Source organism: Melanerpes formicivorus, unplaced genomic scaffold (genome assembly GCF_026170545.1).
Source record: "Melanerpes formicivorus ecotype bairdi unplaced genomic scaffold, bMelFor1.0.p_v2 SCAF_14, whole genome shotgun sequence".
Taxonomy (NCBI): Eukaryota; Metazoa; Chordata; class Aves; order Piciformes; family Picidae; genus Melanerpes; species Melanerpes formicivorus.
In genome coordinates, this window is record NW_027142366.1 from 13,213,640 (window position 1) to 13,229,271 (window position 15,632).

Below are 15,632 nucleotides of genomic sequence, written 5' to 3' on the forward strand. Positions count from 1 at the left end.
GCTTCCTTGGGCACCCTGGTCCAGTGTCTCACCACCCTCACTGTAAAGAACTTTTTCATAATATACAATCTAAATCTGCCCTCCTCAAGCTTAAAACTGTTCCCTCTTGTCCTAGATACTACTTCCAGGAAACACTATGAAAAACAAAGTAGACATTTGAAGTTTGGGTAGTGTGGTTAGGTTTTTGTGTTTGTGGGGTTTTTTGTGGAAACAAACCTCAGAACATGAGGGTGTGTTGGAATGCTCAACCTGTAGCTGTAGAAACTATAGTTCAGCATATACTCATAGTTTTGCAGTACCTGTGCTGTGGTCTTCCAGTGCATTCTTTAGGGAGTATCTCTGCGAGTCAGAGTTTTGTCCAGATCCACCTTCTGGATAACCAGAAAAAGTTTGACCATGAATCTAACTGGTTTATATTTTTCAGAAGAGAATATTAGATAAGTTCAAGGACAGGAAGACTTGTTCTTAACACACTGTCATTTCAGAACTAGAACAGTCTGTGAAGCATACGGTTGTGTCCTGGTTTGAGGTCAGGCAAATCCTCTCTTGCCCCTGAGAGGGGCAAAAGAATGACACTCACACAAATGGATTGCAGAAAGTGATAGAAAGTCTAAATAGAAACCAGTTAGTGTTTTACAGAAGCTACAGGCATAGTGACAAAAGAATCCCAAAGCATAGAGTCCCCTATAGCACAGCCAAAAGCCTCCCAACACTTCCTTCGTACCCAAAACCTCCAGGGCTCTTTCTTCCCCCTGCCCCCCGCTAGGCTAGTTTCAGACTGGCTAGATCTGAGACTGTCCCATCCCCCCCCCCCACTTTCTCTTCCTGGCATTAGGCCTAGCTAGGCCTAAAAGGCCTTGAGATACTCCTCCACTGTTACTTGATAGGGAGCATTTCCCATGAGAGCAGAGAGGGGAGAAATAGTAAGAGAATGACTTTGCAGATGGATTTATAGGGTGCAGGATATTATGGCTGTGAAACATGCTATTTCCTGTGTCCACCTACTGGGTTGGACCCTCGGGACACCATAGGTGTAACTTACATGGCAGGAACAGGAGGGACCCAGCCTAAACTGCCACAAGTTTCTCACCTGATAGTCAAAATAAGAGCACTGACTGATGAGCAGACTTGTCTGAATTTATCAGTAGGTTCTTTGCTGTGGCCCTGCCAGTCATTTGGATCCCGTAGTATTGCAGTGTTACGTGAAGCTGTGGCCTATTTAATTCTTCGACTAGTTAGGATTTGAATTCCTCATTCAGCTGTGGACAAAGCTGTAAATCTTTAAATAAATACTTGGGTTTCTCATTTTGTGGTTTATGCATTTTGTGTTTAGGAAAGTATTTAAAAAAATGTAGAAAGTAATTATTTTTAAGAGATCCTAGGAAGTTTGGCTTAGTAAATGTCAGGATAAAATGCAGTCTTCCAAGAGAGACTGAAGTCTTGTGTAGTGTAGAATCTTGAGTGAGTTGTAGGCTAAGAGCTTGGGCAACAGGGAGTTTCATGTTGGCCAAATTCTGTGCAGACCTATGCAGTCAGCCTCCAGTCGAGGTGGGGAGCTTCTTGGGATGACAGGGAGAAGGAAGGCAAACTTCCCCACGTGATATCTCCTTAACAAAAGCGTACAGAAGAATATGTTCTTTTCCATGGTGGGGGAAGGTGATCTGGTCTTTGCAGAATATGGTATCATTCGATTCTATCTATTCGAGGATTTATTTCAAAGCTATCTCTTTACTGCAATTTGAATTATGCTTTATTTATTTAGAAACAAATCCATGTTTATTTCTTACTCTTCCTACTCTTCCCTGTTGTCCTGTGTTTTAATCATGGTCTGGAAATTCAGCTGTGATCTGATTAATAGAAAATTAAAAAGCTGATAATGAGCGAATATACTAACTCACCCTTTAAAGTGGTTGATTAATGGATAACTCCTTTCATTAGGGCATTGTTTGGGGATTGATTAGTGTAGTTTTCTTAAGTGTATGGTAGGTCAGTGCAGTACTGTGGCACTGTAGCCCACCTGTTATTGTTGGTTTTCAATAGGATTATAAAAACTTCACAAAATCTTTGTTAAAATAAATACTATTGCAGACTGTGTGCTTGAAAGTGTTTTTGCTGTGTGTGAACCTTCTTTTTAAATTTCTTTTTCTCTCAGCAAACTACAGGAGCCAGAGGACCTGTTCCTGCAGGAAGTGTAGCTCCTAGTGTACCTTTCTCTGCCTCTTTGTTGGGGACACTACCAGTTAATGCAGGATTTGTTCCTTCACCTTCTCTTTCAGAAATCTTTTCACAGCCTTTAGCTTCTTCACTGGACAATTTTTGTTCACCATTAAGCACCTTTTCAATCAGTGATCCAAAAAGAGGTATGAAATTAGTCTTAACTTTTTATGATGAAAAGGTGTGCATGAGCCATCTGGCTTCTCTTTTTAACAAATGAGTTTTCACAAGTGTTCAGTAATAGTTAACTGTTGAGGAATGGCGTGAATTGCAGGGACATGGTTCTATGGAACAGCTGTTTGAACAGAGAGTGTAGGCCAGACTCCATCTTGTTGTTTACTGCTCACAGCTTAGCTAGTGTGCTGATGCAGCAAGGCCAACACAGCCCTGTGACTGTGCTTGCAGTTTCTCATAAGATAGCACCATGTGAAATAGTTACTTACATGATAGTAGTATGTGATACAAAGTATATGTGAAAGAGCCACTGAGAAAGGAGGTTGTGAGGTAGCACGTAGGCCTAACCGCAAGTAGGCTGGATATTATAATGTAACCCTGGACTAATAGCCAATAGAATAATGACACTTGTGCATATTTAGCTGAGATGCTTTATAAGCCGTGCTTTCGAACAATAAAGTTGAAGCTTGCTTGTCAATCATATTGATTGCTGCGAGTCTTGATCTGTGCTCGCAATTTTTGAAGGTATTGAAGGTTGGTTGTACAGCAGAGGTATAAATAACACTTTTTGTTTACTTGGTGTCTGCATAAGTATGCTCCAAGCCCACTCTGCTCAGTTTTGATAGTTGTTGTTTATCTTGCTATCCTTTTTGTACCACCCAAGTATCTTTGTATTGCTCTGGCATATGCTTCTGAAGCTACTACTGGTGTGAATCAGATGGTTTTGTTGAAGCTCACTGCCTAGTAGATTTTCAGTCCAGATGTTTACAATGGGCTTTTAATTGGAAAAAAGTACTCCTAGAAAACAAAAAAACCTTTAGTGTTTGTCATACTTGTACTTTGCAAGGATAAGAAATAATTTTGTACATAGGATGTTTCAGGGAACTGAAATAACAAAACTTCTTTTCATTCCTTTAGACCTTCCAAGTTCAGCTTCTAGAGATGGAACACCAACACTTAGCAGCAATAATTCCCCATTGTTTGTAAGTATTTTGATGTTTTCTTTTATATCAGTTCAAATGCTAGCACCTTGAAGGCTTAACATAGATCTTAATTTTTACAGTAGACATTTCTGTTATTGAAAAATGACTCTTTTACCATGAAGATGATTCTGGCTTGGAAAGCAGCATATAGTAGCTCACAGCAACCATAATGAAACACCAGAACAAATTTACAAGGGTAAAATTTGACTGTTGTCATAGCCACTTTTCCATTCTGAGGAACTTGCTGTAAAATACTGTAGGAAGTGTGAAATAATCAACCTTAAGACAGAAAATCTCTTATGATCTGAGTGCTGAATATTAGAAATCCTGGGGCAATGTCATAGTATAGGAACAGAGCCAAGACCACCTTGTGTCAGAATCCATCTGGTCTCTGTATTCTAGTTGTGCTTTGTATTTTCAGCCATGCTGCTGGCTGTTGATCATGTAGGGAAGGGTGGCATGAATGATTGCATCCTCATGAGCCAGGGTTGAGTAATAATTAGCCCACAAAGTGGTGTTCTTCTCTCTGTACCTGGATCTTGTGATATGCTTAGTCTGTGCTGGTATATAGCTTTTGTAGAATCTCCATGTGCCCTTCTCAGACATGTAGTCAAGTTTGTATTGTGGGGTTTTGTGTGTAGTCCTCCTTAGGGTTTGAATAATAATTTCAGTAGGTTAAATTTTAATTGCAGATAATCATATGGATTCAGTAAACTATGCTTTCTCCCAACAGATAAATGGACCTAGCAGTTTGTTTGGGTCTGAAAATTACATGGGAATTGCTGGCCAAACTAGAAATGACTTTTCAAATGTTTTTAGTAGTGGAAGTGCTAATATACCTGTATCTTCAGCACTTGTGGCAAGAAATCCATTAGAAGGCACACATGAGCTAAGACAGGCCTGCCAGTTATGTTTTGTCAAAAAAGGTAAGGGGCTTGTGGACTTGATTGGGTTGATTTAAAAAAAAAATTAAAAAAAATTAGTGCTCATAAGTTAGAATACTGTTGGCTTCTAAACAGTATTAATCTTGACTTGTTCTTTGGAGATGTAGCACAGCATCATGATTCAACAACTATTCAACATGTTTCAACAACTATTATCTGTTTCCTTCTTGTCTTTGTTTCTTATTCTAACAGATTCTTGATTCTTAAAGCCGTCACAGATCACCACACACTTTCCCCAGGCTCTAGGTTTACTATGTAAGGTCGTTCACATTCTGTATTCACTTTCCTCCCAACCCCCAGGGTACTGTGAAGAATGACACCTTTGCTCAAGACTAAAAAAAACTTGCAATACTCTCTCTGATTGGCCATGGGGAATTGAACTGCAGTTCAAAGTACCTGGTAACCTTCACATCCCATCCGTTTTATTGTTCTTTCAAACTAATTCTAAACTGTAATCTTGAGGCTTCCAAACCATAGTAATTATTAACTCCACTGCATCGACTCAAAGGATCTTAACCAGTACTAGGCTTTAACGTAACTAATCTTTTAGGCCTGCGCTGCTGCAGTTAAACAGAGCCATATTTTAGAGGCAATAGCTTTTATTGAGACTAATCTTAAAAATAAGCATTGTTTTTCAAGTTGCAGGTGTCTTTGATATTGATACACTAATAAAGACTTTATTGAGATGTTAAGGGAATGTCTATTGTAGTTTTGAGAACTTTTGCATTAGTTTAAAACTGCTTTTATGAGAAAAATCCATGTTTGAGAAACCATAGAACACTTTCTCTTAAAACCAGGAGCTATAAAATATTGGTGGAAGTACACAGCACCATCCTAGCTTCACTTTTTTTATCAGAGCATCTATTTCTTCTGTTTCTTTGCATCTCTAGCAAAGCCTTTAAGTGTCTCCTGCTTTTACTACTTACTTTTGAAATTATACTGTTCCATCAGCTTCTTGTCCAGGGGAAGTGGGTCACACTTTTGTTTCTATAGCCCCTTAAATAGCAAAATTCACTGAACCTCTGCTCATCTTCAAACTTTCCCCCTGATATCTTCATTTTGATTGTAAACTTCACTACAGTATCATCCTAAAACCAGAGTTTAAAGCTAGGCATATTTTTTTGTTTCCAAAATCACAAAGTTCTGGGACTGGAATTTGTATTTTTGGCACTCGTGTAGCTCTTTTACCTAGTATGTTTTGTCTCTGAACATAGTAACAGTTCTAATACAATAAAAGTTGAAGGTTAAGAGAACGATTCACTTGATTCTTGGAATTCATCTGCATTGGTTTATATGAATAAGAAATTCAACTTTTGAATCAGTTTATGAAAACATATGATTTGGAATTTGAAAAAATGCAGCAATTTGTTGCTCTCCCAAATCATCCCTCCCCTAAATAACCCGTGGGGGTTTTCTTGCTGAAACAGGTCCGTTTGTAAGTATTTAGCTTTTTCTGTTCTGCTCAACATGGCTGTTAATGACTTTTGGTTCTTCAGAGTTGGTTGTACAAGTAGTAATTCTATACAGTGTGTTCATGTACTTTGCTTTTGGACTTACGTGCCAGTCCGTGTGTGGAAATGTTAAGACTTGTGGTACAATATATGGATGTGTAAGCCATTGCCTCATATTGTTTCAGGTCCTAAATTATTGGATTATGCTTACCATCCCAGTTTAGAACATAAATGTAAGAAGGATATTCTAATTGGCAGAATAAAAAACTCTGAAGATAAATCATGGAAAAAAATACGCCCAAGACCAACAAAGACGCAGTACGTGGGACCGTATTATATATGCAAAGGTATGTGTCACAGGTAGAGAGTGAAATGGTCATGCCTGGACTCAAAGCAATATAGCTTAGCTTTGCTGCAGTCAAGTAAGAATGAGGTTTATTCTTGCTCATGGGAAGTGGAGAAGGAAATTGACTGGGTTGTTTGCATTTTCAAAGGCCTTAAGGAGAGACTATTGTGACCATTGTGATTATTCAGAGAATGTGCTCTTGGTCATGGAGAACTTTGCTTCTGCGTGCTGGGTTACTACTGTTAAGAGTTTTGCTGTATACATCTGTACATGTGATGTAAGTGAGATGACTTGGATTGATGTATTTAAGCAAAGGATATTCTGCATTCTCAGCATTATTGCCTTGGACTAGAGAAAGGATAGCTGACAGAGGAGTGCAACAGTCTGGGCAGTTTTACATTTTCAAAGCATGTCATTCAGTGTAAGATTTTTCTTCTGTCTGCTAGACTGAAGTGACCCATTTACAACAGATGTAGCCTCTTTACTAAAATAATTTGAAGGTAAGGTGGTGGAAGTTTTAAGATGAATTTCCAATAAAATTGGTGTCATACTCAATGTTATTTAGATGTTGCTGCTGAAGAGGAGTGCAGATATCCAGGTCACTGCACATTTGCATATTGCCAAGAGGAAATTGATGTGTGGACACTGGAGCGCAAAGGAGCCTTCAGTCGGGAAGCTCTTTTTGGAGGAAATGGAAAAATCAACTTGACTGTGTCCCGACTTCTTCAAGAACATCATGGATTATTTATGTTTCTTTGTGAGGTGCTGCTTTATTTCTAATAACATAGTAAAAATTATAGTAGATGATAAAATGCTTTGGTTCATGCATGACTATTTTGCAAGTCTTCATATGCATGTTCAGCAGTAATCTGGCTAGCTTTAGACAGCAGATGAGTTGAATGAAGTCTGTTAAAAACTTTAAGGTAAGGTATATTTTTAAGTGTATAATATACTTACTGTATGATTACCTGTTTTTGTATTCCAGAAATGTTTTGATCACAAACCTAGAATAATAAGCAAAAGGAACAAGGATAACTCATCTTCTTGTTCTCACCCTGCTATGCATGACTTTGAAGAAAACAAGTATGTCTGAAATACTATCTCTTTAAGGTTCAAATGGAAAAGCAGAGGTTTCAGGACATTTTTTTAATGCTGACTTTAATTTCTCTTCCTTGCTAAATGACTGTTAACACTTTGGTGGTATTGGTAAGACAGACTTACTGAACAAGGATTGTCTCATGTAACTGAATTGAAAGTGAACTGTGTCCTTGTCAATGCCTTCAAAAATAGTGGTATCCACCCTTCTGTTTGAATTTTATTTGGTTTGGTGTCACTTTGTTAATAGCTGGTGAGCTGCATTGATCTAAATAGATGTGAGATGTTAAATTAGTACAGGAATTTGTAAGTTTTCTGTTTAGCTTATTTTGCTGTAGTTTTAACTCAGTTAATAGCGAGTTTACCTTAATTACAGTGTCTGAAATAGACCATAGTCCTTATTAAATTAGTTGATAAAACATAGTGTCCTTGAAAGTTAATAAAGTCTTCATAGTGGAAATAGTGTAATGTAAGTTTTGGAGAATTAGTAGACTTACATTTTTATGTGATGGAAACACAAATGGGAGCATTTTAATTGCTTTGTCCTCCACTTCCCAGTGTTGAGGAAATGCTATAGCTCTAAAAGCTAGGCTGTTGCTGTGATGCATCAACACTTTAACATAGTGCTCTACAAAAGAGTAAGTACTTGTGTTTCAAATTAGACCAGGATACATACTTGAAAGTGAAAATTACATGCTTTCCCTCTTGGAAACCAGAGGTCCAGTTAGGTTGAATTCAGTAATGATTTGCAGAAAATGGATTCCTGTATTTGCAAGGGAGTTGGACTAGATAATCTCCACAGGTCCCTTCCAACACCTACCATTCTGTGCTTCTGTGTGACTTCTGGACTTCAAAAGAATATTGTTGTGTGATGTTGATTTACTCAGACACAAAATGATAATTGCTTATTCCTTCCTTTGGAAATTTTTTTGGCTTTCTGATTTCAACTCAAAAAAAAAAAGACATTTTAATAAGCTATCATGAGGAATGGTTACTTAACATTCCACACAGGAATAAAACAATTGTAAGGAATATCTGAAATTGTTTTTGAAACAGGTGCCTTGTCCATATTCTGCGGGAAACTATGGTGAAATATTCCAAAATCCGCCCTTTTCAAGTTCGCTGTCAGCTTGACTTGTGCAGACATGAGGTGCATTACGGCTGTTTGCGAGAGGATAAATGCTTTTATGCTCACAGTCTGGTAGAGCTTAAAGTCTGGATAATGCAAAAAGAAACAGGTGTGTTTGGTAAAATGCTCGCTTTACTCTTCATTGTTGGAGCCACCTCTCCCTTGGCTCCTTTCTGAAATTAACAACTTGGGATCAGGGCATTCACTTGTTGGAGTTTTTCATACAGCACATTGAATAAACAGTAATGTAAATATGATAAAAAGTATTGAGTAAACAGTTATTTTTTTGCCACCTGCCCCTGAAGAGTCAAGGGTAGCAAATTCTTAACAATTTCTATTTTGAAGTAAGAGTTGGCTTCTCCAGGAAACATGATTTGACACAAAAGGCTGAATTTTTGCGTTATCATGTCTTTGTGCTGCACTCATGCTTTACCCAAGTCAGTCAAAGCTCATCTCTGCTCTTTGAAATTCCAACCATGAGTGTCTGTATATGTATGCAATATATAAAAATAAAACCAGATAAAATCTTTGGGGCTTTGTTCGCATTGCATTTTGAGCATGCCTATAATTCTGCAACAGGCATAAGTACTCAAATTTTCCTCTTCCTTTACAGGTATTTCACATGATACTATTGTTCAAGAATCAAAGAAATACTGGCAGAACATGGAAGCTAGTGCCCATGGATCACAGGTATTTTGGTTTTTTTTCATTGAACTAATTCCACAGTGTCTTTGATGATAAGTCTTTTTCCATCTCTATGTATAATGTAGCTTATTTTAGAAATACTTTTTTAATGCTGTCTTGAAATAATCTCTTTCATGGTAGGCTTTCTTTGGCTTGTTCCACTTAGATTAAAATGCTTGCTTTCCTCCTACACAATTCCTTTTTGACTTGGTTTATTCTGTCACAACTGGAACATAAATCCTAAACATAATTTCCAAGTCAGCTACCATACAGCAATTAATTATTTTTTCAAAACACAGGAGTGCTATGTACTTAGTTTGTATATGTCATCACAACTTCTGGGTACATACACTGAAATAAGTTTAAAAAATTGTATTTGTTAAGAAATGTTTAGTTAGCTTGAAATTACAAGCAGAACTCTTACAAGACATGCAGCGTAACCTCTGACCTGGAGGTGTTGTAAGCCTGCCTTGTAAGGGAGAATTTATAATTAGGTATGGGTTGCTTTGCAGATGCAAAATACCTTTTGTTATTGTTGTTATTTTTTTGGCTTAAGATCCTTGGGAACCAAATGAAATATGGATCACTTAATCTGAAGATGAAGTTTGTTTGTGGTCAGTGCTGGAGAAATGGTCAAGTTAATGAGCCAGACAGAAACAAAAAATACTGCAGTGCAAAGGCCAGACACCCGTAAGTAAGATCAGACAGTGAAAATGTTACTGTTTTGTCAGTTGTTGAAAACCTCTTTTGGGACCATTGTTACTGCTTAGGAAAGAGCCATACAAGGGATGAATAAACCATACGGAAACAGAAGAGAGTCCTCTGTTTGTACTATGCTGACAATTGGTCACGAGCAACACTTGGTGACTGTTTTGGGCTTTTAATAATTATCAGTTATAGTAAAGTTTTAATAGAGTAAAGTTAAAGCTTTCATTATATATTTGAGATTTATAAAGACCCTTTCTGCACTTTCCTGGTTCTGCTTATGTGTATACATTGTGTCTTCTTTTTTTAATACTCTTTTCTTTCATTGGTTTTAGATGGACCAAAGATCGCCGTGTGGTGCTAGTAATGTCTAACGAACGTAAGAAGTGGATGACCATCCGTCCTCTTCCTGCAAAGAAACAAGTGCCTCTGCAATTTGATGTATGTCAACCTAAAGCTAATGGTTTAGTTAAGAGAATAGGGTAACTGGGAAGATACTAGTTACTGGTTTTGTCAGCTCTGCAGGAATATGTTTATAGTGCTTCGAGAGAGTTCAGCCTTAGAAAAGTGCTGATCTCATATGTTATCAGTGAAGCCTTTTCTCATCAGTGGGAATTAATCACTTTTTCAGTGATTTAACTAAGTTTTTACTATGTCCAGTAAACATTTCAGAAATAGTTTAAACATACCTGTGGTCTGGTAGCTTGGTTGGGGCAAAAAGCAGTCATGCTACTTGCTTCCAGCTGTTTGCTTTTTCTAACTACAATATAGGAATTTTTAAAATCAAATTAACATGATTCTGTTTTTCATGTCATATAGATGTCTAATTGGGAGGGGAAACACTAGCTAAAACTGGAAAAAAAAAAGAAAAGAAAGAAAAAATTCTACTATCATTCATTTTACTTTGTATTCATTTTTTTAAATTCACATTCCAGTTGTGCAATCATATTGCTTCAGGCAAGAAATGTCAGTATGATGGGAACTGCTCATTTGCTCACAGCCCTGAGGAAAGAGAGATGTGGACATACATGAAGGAAAACAGCAGTAAGTAGAAGAGTAAATGTAACATACTGTAAATATAACTGGTTTTCATTCTTACTACTTCTTAGTCCACTTTCTGTCTTTTGTGGTAAACTTTACCAAGTGCCTTTTTCAGAAATGTGAATAAGGCCAGACTGGGTATTCAAAACCCAGTATTCAGCAAAATAGTTATGTATTTGTTGCACTAGGATTCTGTTGATAACATCTGTGAGCAGATTATTTGTGGCAGACTAAATATAACAAAAACTATAGCACACTTTATATTAGTACTCCCAAATTCAGATAAACAACAGCACAGTTGTTATCTGCGCTTTGGGTACCTGTTCTGAAGTGTGTAACATCTTACTTTCCCCTAGGCTGAAATAGGTGTTGGTAAGTAGCCAGAGATTCTTACTGCTCTTGGTTCTTATCTCTAAACTGTGTAAATGTCTACATTTTGTCCTTCATTTTTTTTCTTTTAATAGATGAGGACTGAATTGTGCTTGCAAACTCAGTCATTTATCTAGTATTCTCAAACTCTTGCCTTAATTGCTAATTACTTATTTTAGCTTCTGCTCTCATTAGTTCAAGACTTGGAGCAGTTGTATGACATATGGCTAAAAAGTCAAAAACCAGAAAAAGGAGATGATACAGCTGCTCAGTCAAACAAAGAAAATGGGAAGCAAATTCACATGCCAACTGACTATGCTGAAGTTACAGTAAGTAATCATGGGTATAATTGTAAATGAAAATGTGGGGAGTTGCTGGTTGTTCTTTTTCTTCTCACATTCAGTAACATACATACTTGTCCTTATTTTCTTGGTGCTTCATTAAATGCAGCTTATGACAGTGCATAGTGATTCTTCTGAACCCTTTAAATCCAAAGGGGATCATAAACTTCAGGTTTAAATCAGTGTTTGAATTGCTGTTTCTGTTTAGGTAAAAGACAATTTACAGGCCAACACAAAGAAAACATTCAAAGTGTATTTGGAGCAGGTCTGTGCTTACAGTCTTGAATTCTCATTGTTTTCTTTTCAAACTGCTTGTAAAACAGGTGGATTTTCACTGTTGGATGTGTGGGAAGAACTGTAATAGTGAGAAGCAATGGCAGGGTCACATTTCTTCTGAAAAGCATAAAGAGAAGGTTTTCCACACTGAGGACGATCAAAACTGCTGGCAGTATCGCTTTCCAACAGGCTATTTTAGCATTTGTGATAGGTATGTGCCTTTTAAGATGTCAAGAATGCTGAAAAATGCCAGTTTGTAGTGTCAGTAATTACAGTGGTTATTAGTTTTGACACGTGTTTCTAGTGTTTCTTGCTTTGCATACATCCCAGCGAGTGGGACCAAATTAATGCTCTTGTGGTGTTCATAAAGGGTAGCAAGATTATTGCAGCTCCACAAGATACTATTACTATTGGTGTTATTAGAAGTTTACTTAAGCATCTGCATATTAATTGCTTGGGGAATACAAACCCAATACCTAGCTGGACAATGATACTGGATCTTTAAGGCAAGTAGAAATGTAACAACATCAAAACAAATTTGTTAAAATTGAGTATTTGTTACTGGAAATTTTTTATGAATTTATAGAAGAGGACTTCCACCTGTTGGTTTTCCCCAGTGCTGGTTGTATATTTTTGTTTACCTTTAGTTCTTAAATGCAGCCTGTTTACCTCATAGAAAGAGAGACATTTTTTTGGTAAATATGTTGAAAGTTCTTTCCACTGTTGGAATCTTCTTGGAAGGCTAAAAACTTCGGAATCTGCATTCTGGAGTTAAAAGATTTAATTAACTGGTACAGATACTTTTTGTTACTCCCAAGTTAAAAGATTTTGAGAGCCTTGGAGATCTTGAGAAACTGCACAATGTCTAAAACAAGTTATTTTTTTGTATTGACAGTCTTTGCATGAAAGCTTATGTGTTCCCTACACATAACATCCTAAATGTATTTGATGTTTTGAACACTAACAAACTTCAGATAGGCAGTATAAAGTGAATACAAACTGGCACACTTATAGGATAAAATACATTCTTAAGTCATACAGAGTGTTTAAAACTCAAATTTAGTTTACAAAGGGCAATTAATTAGTTGGGGGGGTGGGGTGGGTTAACAATTGTAGTTATTTAGCTTAGTGAGTTAAATGACAATATGTTAATTTGACCTGACAAAAATAGTTTCAGGCATTAAATGACTCAGTAAAGTAGTAGCATGAAGAACAGAAAGAAGAGAGCCATCTCTTGTCCTTTACAAATACTTGACAGCTGGAAAAGAGAAATACAATTGAATGCTAAATCATCTTATTTTAAAAGTAATTACTCCTCCAATTATGATATTTTTGTCCTTAGTATTTCAAAAATGTGACCAGAAGAAAATCTAGATACAATAATGGTGATAATTCTATGAAAACACTATTTGAAATCTGTCTTAACAGATATATGGCTGGTACTTGCACTGAAGGAAACAACTGTAAATTTGCCCATGGCAATGCTGAACTCCATGAGTGGGAAGAACGAAGACAAGTTTTAAGAATGAAGCTCAGCAAAGCAAGAAAAGACCACTTGATTGCTCCCAGTGATAATGACTTTGGAAAATATAGTTTTTTGTTTAAAGATTTAAACTAATACTGAGATGACACATACATGTTATCAGCTGGAAGCATAAACCAGAAAATTTGACAATAATCTAAAGCATGGGACAGAAAAGCTGCAGGTTTTCTGCTTTTATTGGCATATATTGTTCCTCCTGAACAGCAAAATGTAGTAGATTTAGGGGGATTGAGCAGACCTGTCTATGCTCTCATGAAGCAGAGTGGCGATTAAAGAAATCTGAAGTATTACGTGCTTACTCACCTTCTGTTGGACAGAAAGATAGGAAATAGAAGAGGTGGAAAGAGGTTATAATATCTAGGAAGCCCCCTAGTACCAGTCCTTCAGCTGAAAAACTTTAAGGTATCAAGGTATTACAAAACAGAACGTTATGGGCTAAGAAGAAAATGATGGATGAAAATTCTTCAGATCTTTTAATGGAGAGGATTTGTTTAAACAAAGTTTGCTACTTATCTATATGTAGGTTGCTAAAAAGGATTTTCTTATTAAAGATTTTAAACAAAATAACCATTTAACTGCAATATATGTTGAATGGGTATTTTTTCTCTATTTGTATGTTTCAATATAATTTACTGAAAAAGGATCTTGAGAGAAAAAAACGTATTAATTTTTGAAAATAAAGTAGTTAAAATTCTGTTTATTGGTCTTTGCTGTTTAAATGATGATTTTGAAAGATTACACTTGTATGTCAGTATTGTGTATTACTGTATGGACTAATGTTGCCTGTAATAAAGAGAACTTTACACAAAGCTGTTTTCTGCATGTAACCTTTCAGGATTGAGATTTTTGTAAAAACAATGATTTGCCTATTAGCAAAAGCTTGAGCAGCTGTAGCTAAAGATTGAGTTAAGTTTATATTTGTGTCTGCAGCTGCTCGTTTCCAGCTATTTCTGTATTATCATCTCATTGCATCACTCAAATAACAAAACTGGCCAACTAATTTGTCAAGTAGACAAGCATTTTGGAGCTGCTCAGTGCTGGGTCATGTTTTCAGCCTTTTGACTTGAGCTTAAACCACCACCTCAGCTGAGAGGGCTGGAACTTCAAATGGCATTTCCTGCAGACCACAGGAACTGGAAACCAGTCACGGGCTGAGATGACTTACGCCTGGTGAGCCTTTTGGCTTTACAAGCACTGGAGCTTCTGTTGTGTTTTGGCTTCTACGCAGATCATGCTTTCAATTTCCTTTGTGTGTCTACTTTTAAAAAATTATTATTTATTTATTTTTAAATTAAGCCTCTTCATTCAAGAAAAAGATAAAGATCGATTTCTTTTTTACCCCTATGACTGACTTCTCCCTCCTTTTGAGAGTATTTTTCTCTGTTACTGGTTAACCTTATATAATTAGAAAAGCTTTAAGAATGACTTCAGTAGTTTGAATGTAGTCATTGGCCATATAATGTGTATGTAAGAAGTGTTGTACCAAAGTTCAGTAAAGCCCATACATGACTAGTCTGGAAACTGTGTCCCTTTCACTTCACAAACTAAAAGCACAACGAATATTAACATCTTATGGTTAGCCATAGCTGGGAGAACCTGTGAAGTGTCTGTTCCTTACAGGCTAGGCTGAAGTCCATTTGAATCCAATGTATAGTAGGCATACAAATTTAGCTTGGTGCTTGAAATGCCACCTGCTGCAATGCCGGTTTTTTTATATTGTTTGTAATAAACTGAGCTTGAACTAGTGTGTTATGGACACTGTTATTTCTGTGACAAAATCTGATTGTATTGTGTGCCTTTCCGAATTGTTTTCTCGATTTTACGCTGTCGTTGTTTAATGTAAGTGCTCTGTAAATTATTGAAAGTAATTCTAGACAAAACTAAACATTGAATCCTTGTTCTATAAGGGTGGTGTGAAGTCTTTCATGACTGCAGTGTGGGGGCTGTTGGGGAAGAGCTGCTCGCGGGGTCTCGGAACAATTATTGGGGCGTTATTTACTTGCCGGTCTTGGCGAGAGAAATGTTAACCGTGTCCTGCACAGAGCAAGAAGCCGACAAGCCCATTCTGAACGTGGCCTTCCTGAGGCCGTTCTGCGGGCGAACGAAGGCCGCCGGCCTGACGCCTGCCGTCCCACGGCCGACCCGACTCCTCGCGCCCTTCCACAGCCCGGCCCGTTCTGCCTTCGCCTTTCCGAGGGGTCCCATCGTCCACCGGGACTAGTGACCGTAGTCCAACCGCCTGCGCGCCTGCTTGGGGCGGCGCGACGTGGCGGCAGCTGGTTCGCTGGCAGAGGGGCCCGCCCCGGCGCGGCTGACAGGCGGGCGGTAGGGAGACGT

At 37.5% G+C, this 15,632-nt stretch overlaps 1 protein-coding gene across 2 annotated transcripts in view; it reads left to right on the forward strand.

Annotated features, from left to right (window-relative positions):
* ZC3H7A (zinc finger CCCH-type containing 7A) overlaps positions 1-15,201 on the forward strand; it is a 29,383-nt gene extending 14,182 nt beyond the window's left edge. The window contains exons 10-23 of one of the 2 annotated variants that reach the window (XM_068147115.1): positions 2,153-2,360; positions 3,307-3,371; positions 4,105-4,297; positions 5,952-6,113; positions 6,678-6,874; positions 7,098-7,195; positions 8,264-8,445; positions 8,950-9,026; positions 9,577-9,710; positions 10,061-10,166; positions 10,661-10,769; positions 11,331-11,464; positions 11,800-11,963; positions 13,181-15,201. In XM_068147115.1, coding sequence (XP_068003216.1) covers positions 2,153-2,360; positions 3,307-3,371; positions 4,105-4,297; positions 5,952-6,113; positions 6,678-6,874; positions 7,098-7,195; positions 8,264-8,445; positions 8,950-9,026; positions 9,577-9,710; positions 10,061-10,166; positions 10,661-10,769; positions 11,331-11,464; positions 11,800-11,963; positions 13,181-13,370 — 2,019 coding nt within the window. In that variant the 3' untranslated portion in view covers positions 13,371-15,201. Of the gene's footprint in view, positions 1-2,152; positions 2,361-3,306; positions 3,372-4,104; positions 4,298-5,951; positions 6,114-6,677; positions 6,875-7,097; positions 7,196-8,263; positions 8,446-8,949; positions 9,027-9,576; positions 9,711-10,060; positions 10,167-10,660; positions 10,770-11,314; positions 11,465-11,799; positions 11,964-13,180 lie in introns of those variants that run through there. The other variant, XM_068147116.1, reaches the window with a different exon arrangement.
* Positions 15,202-15,632: the final 431 nt, after the last annotated feature.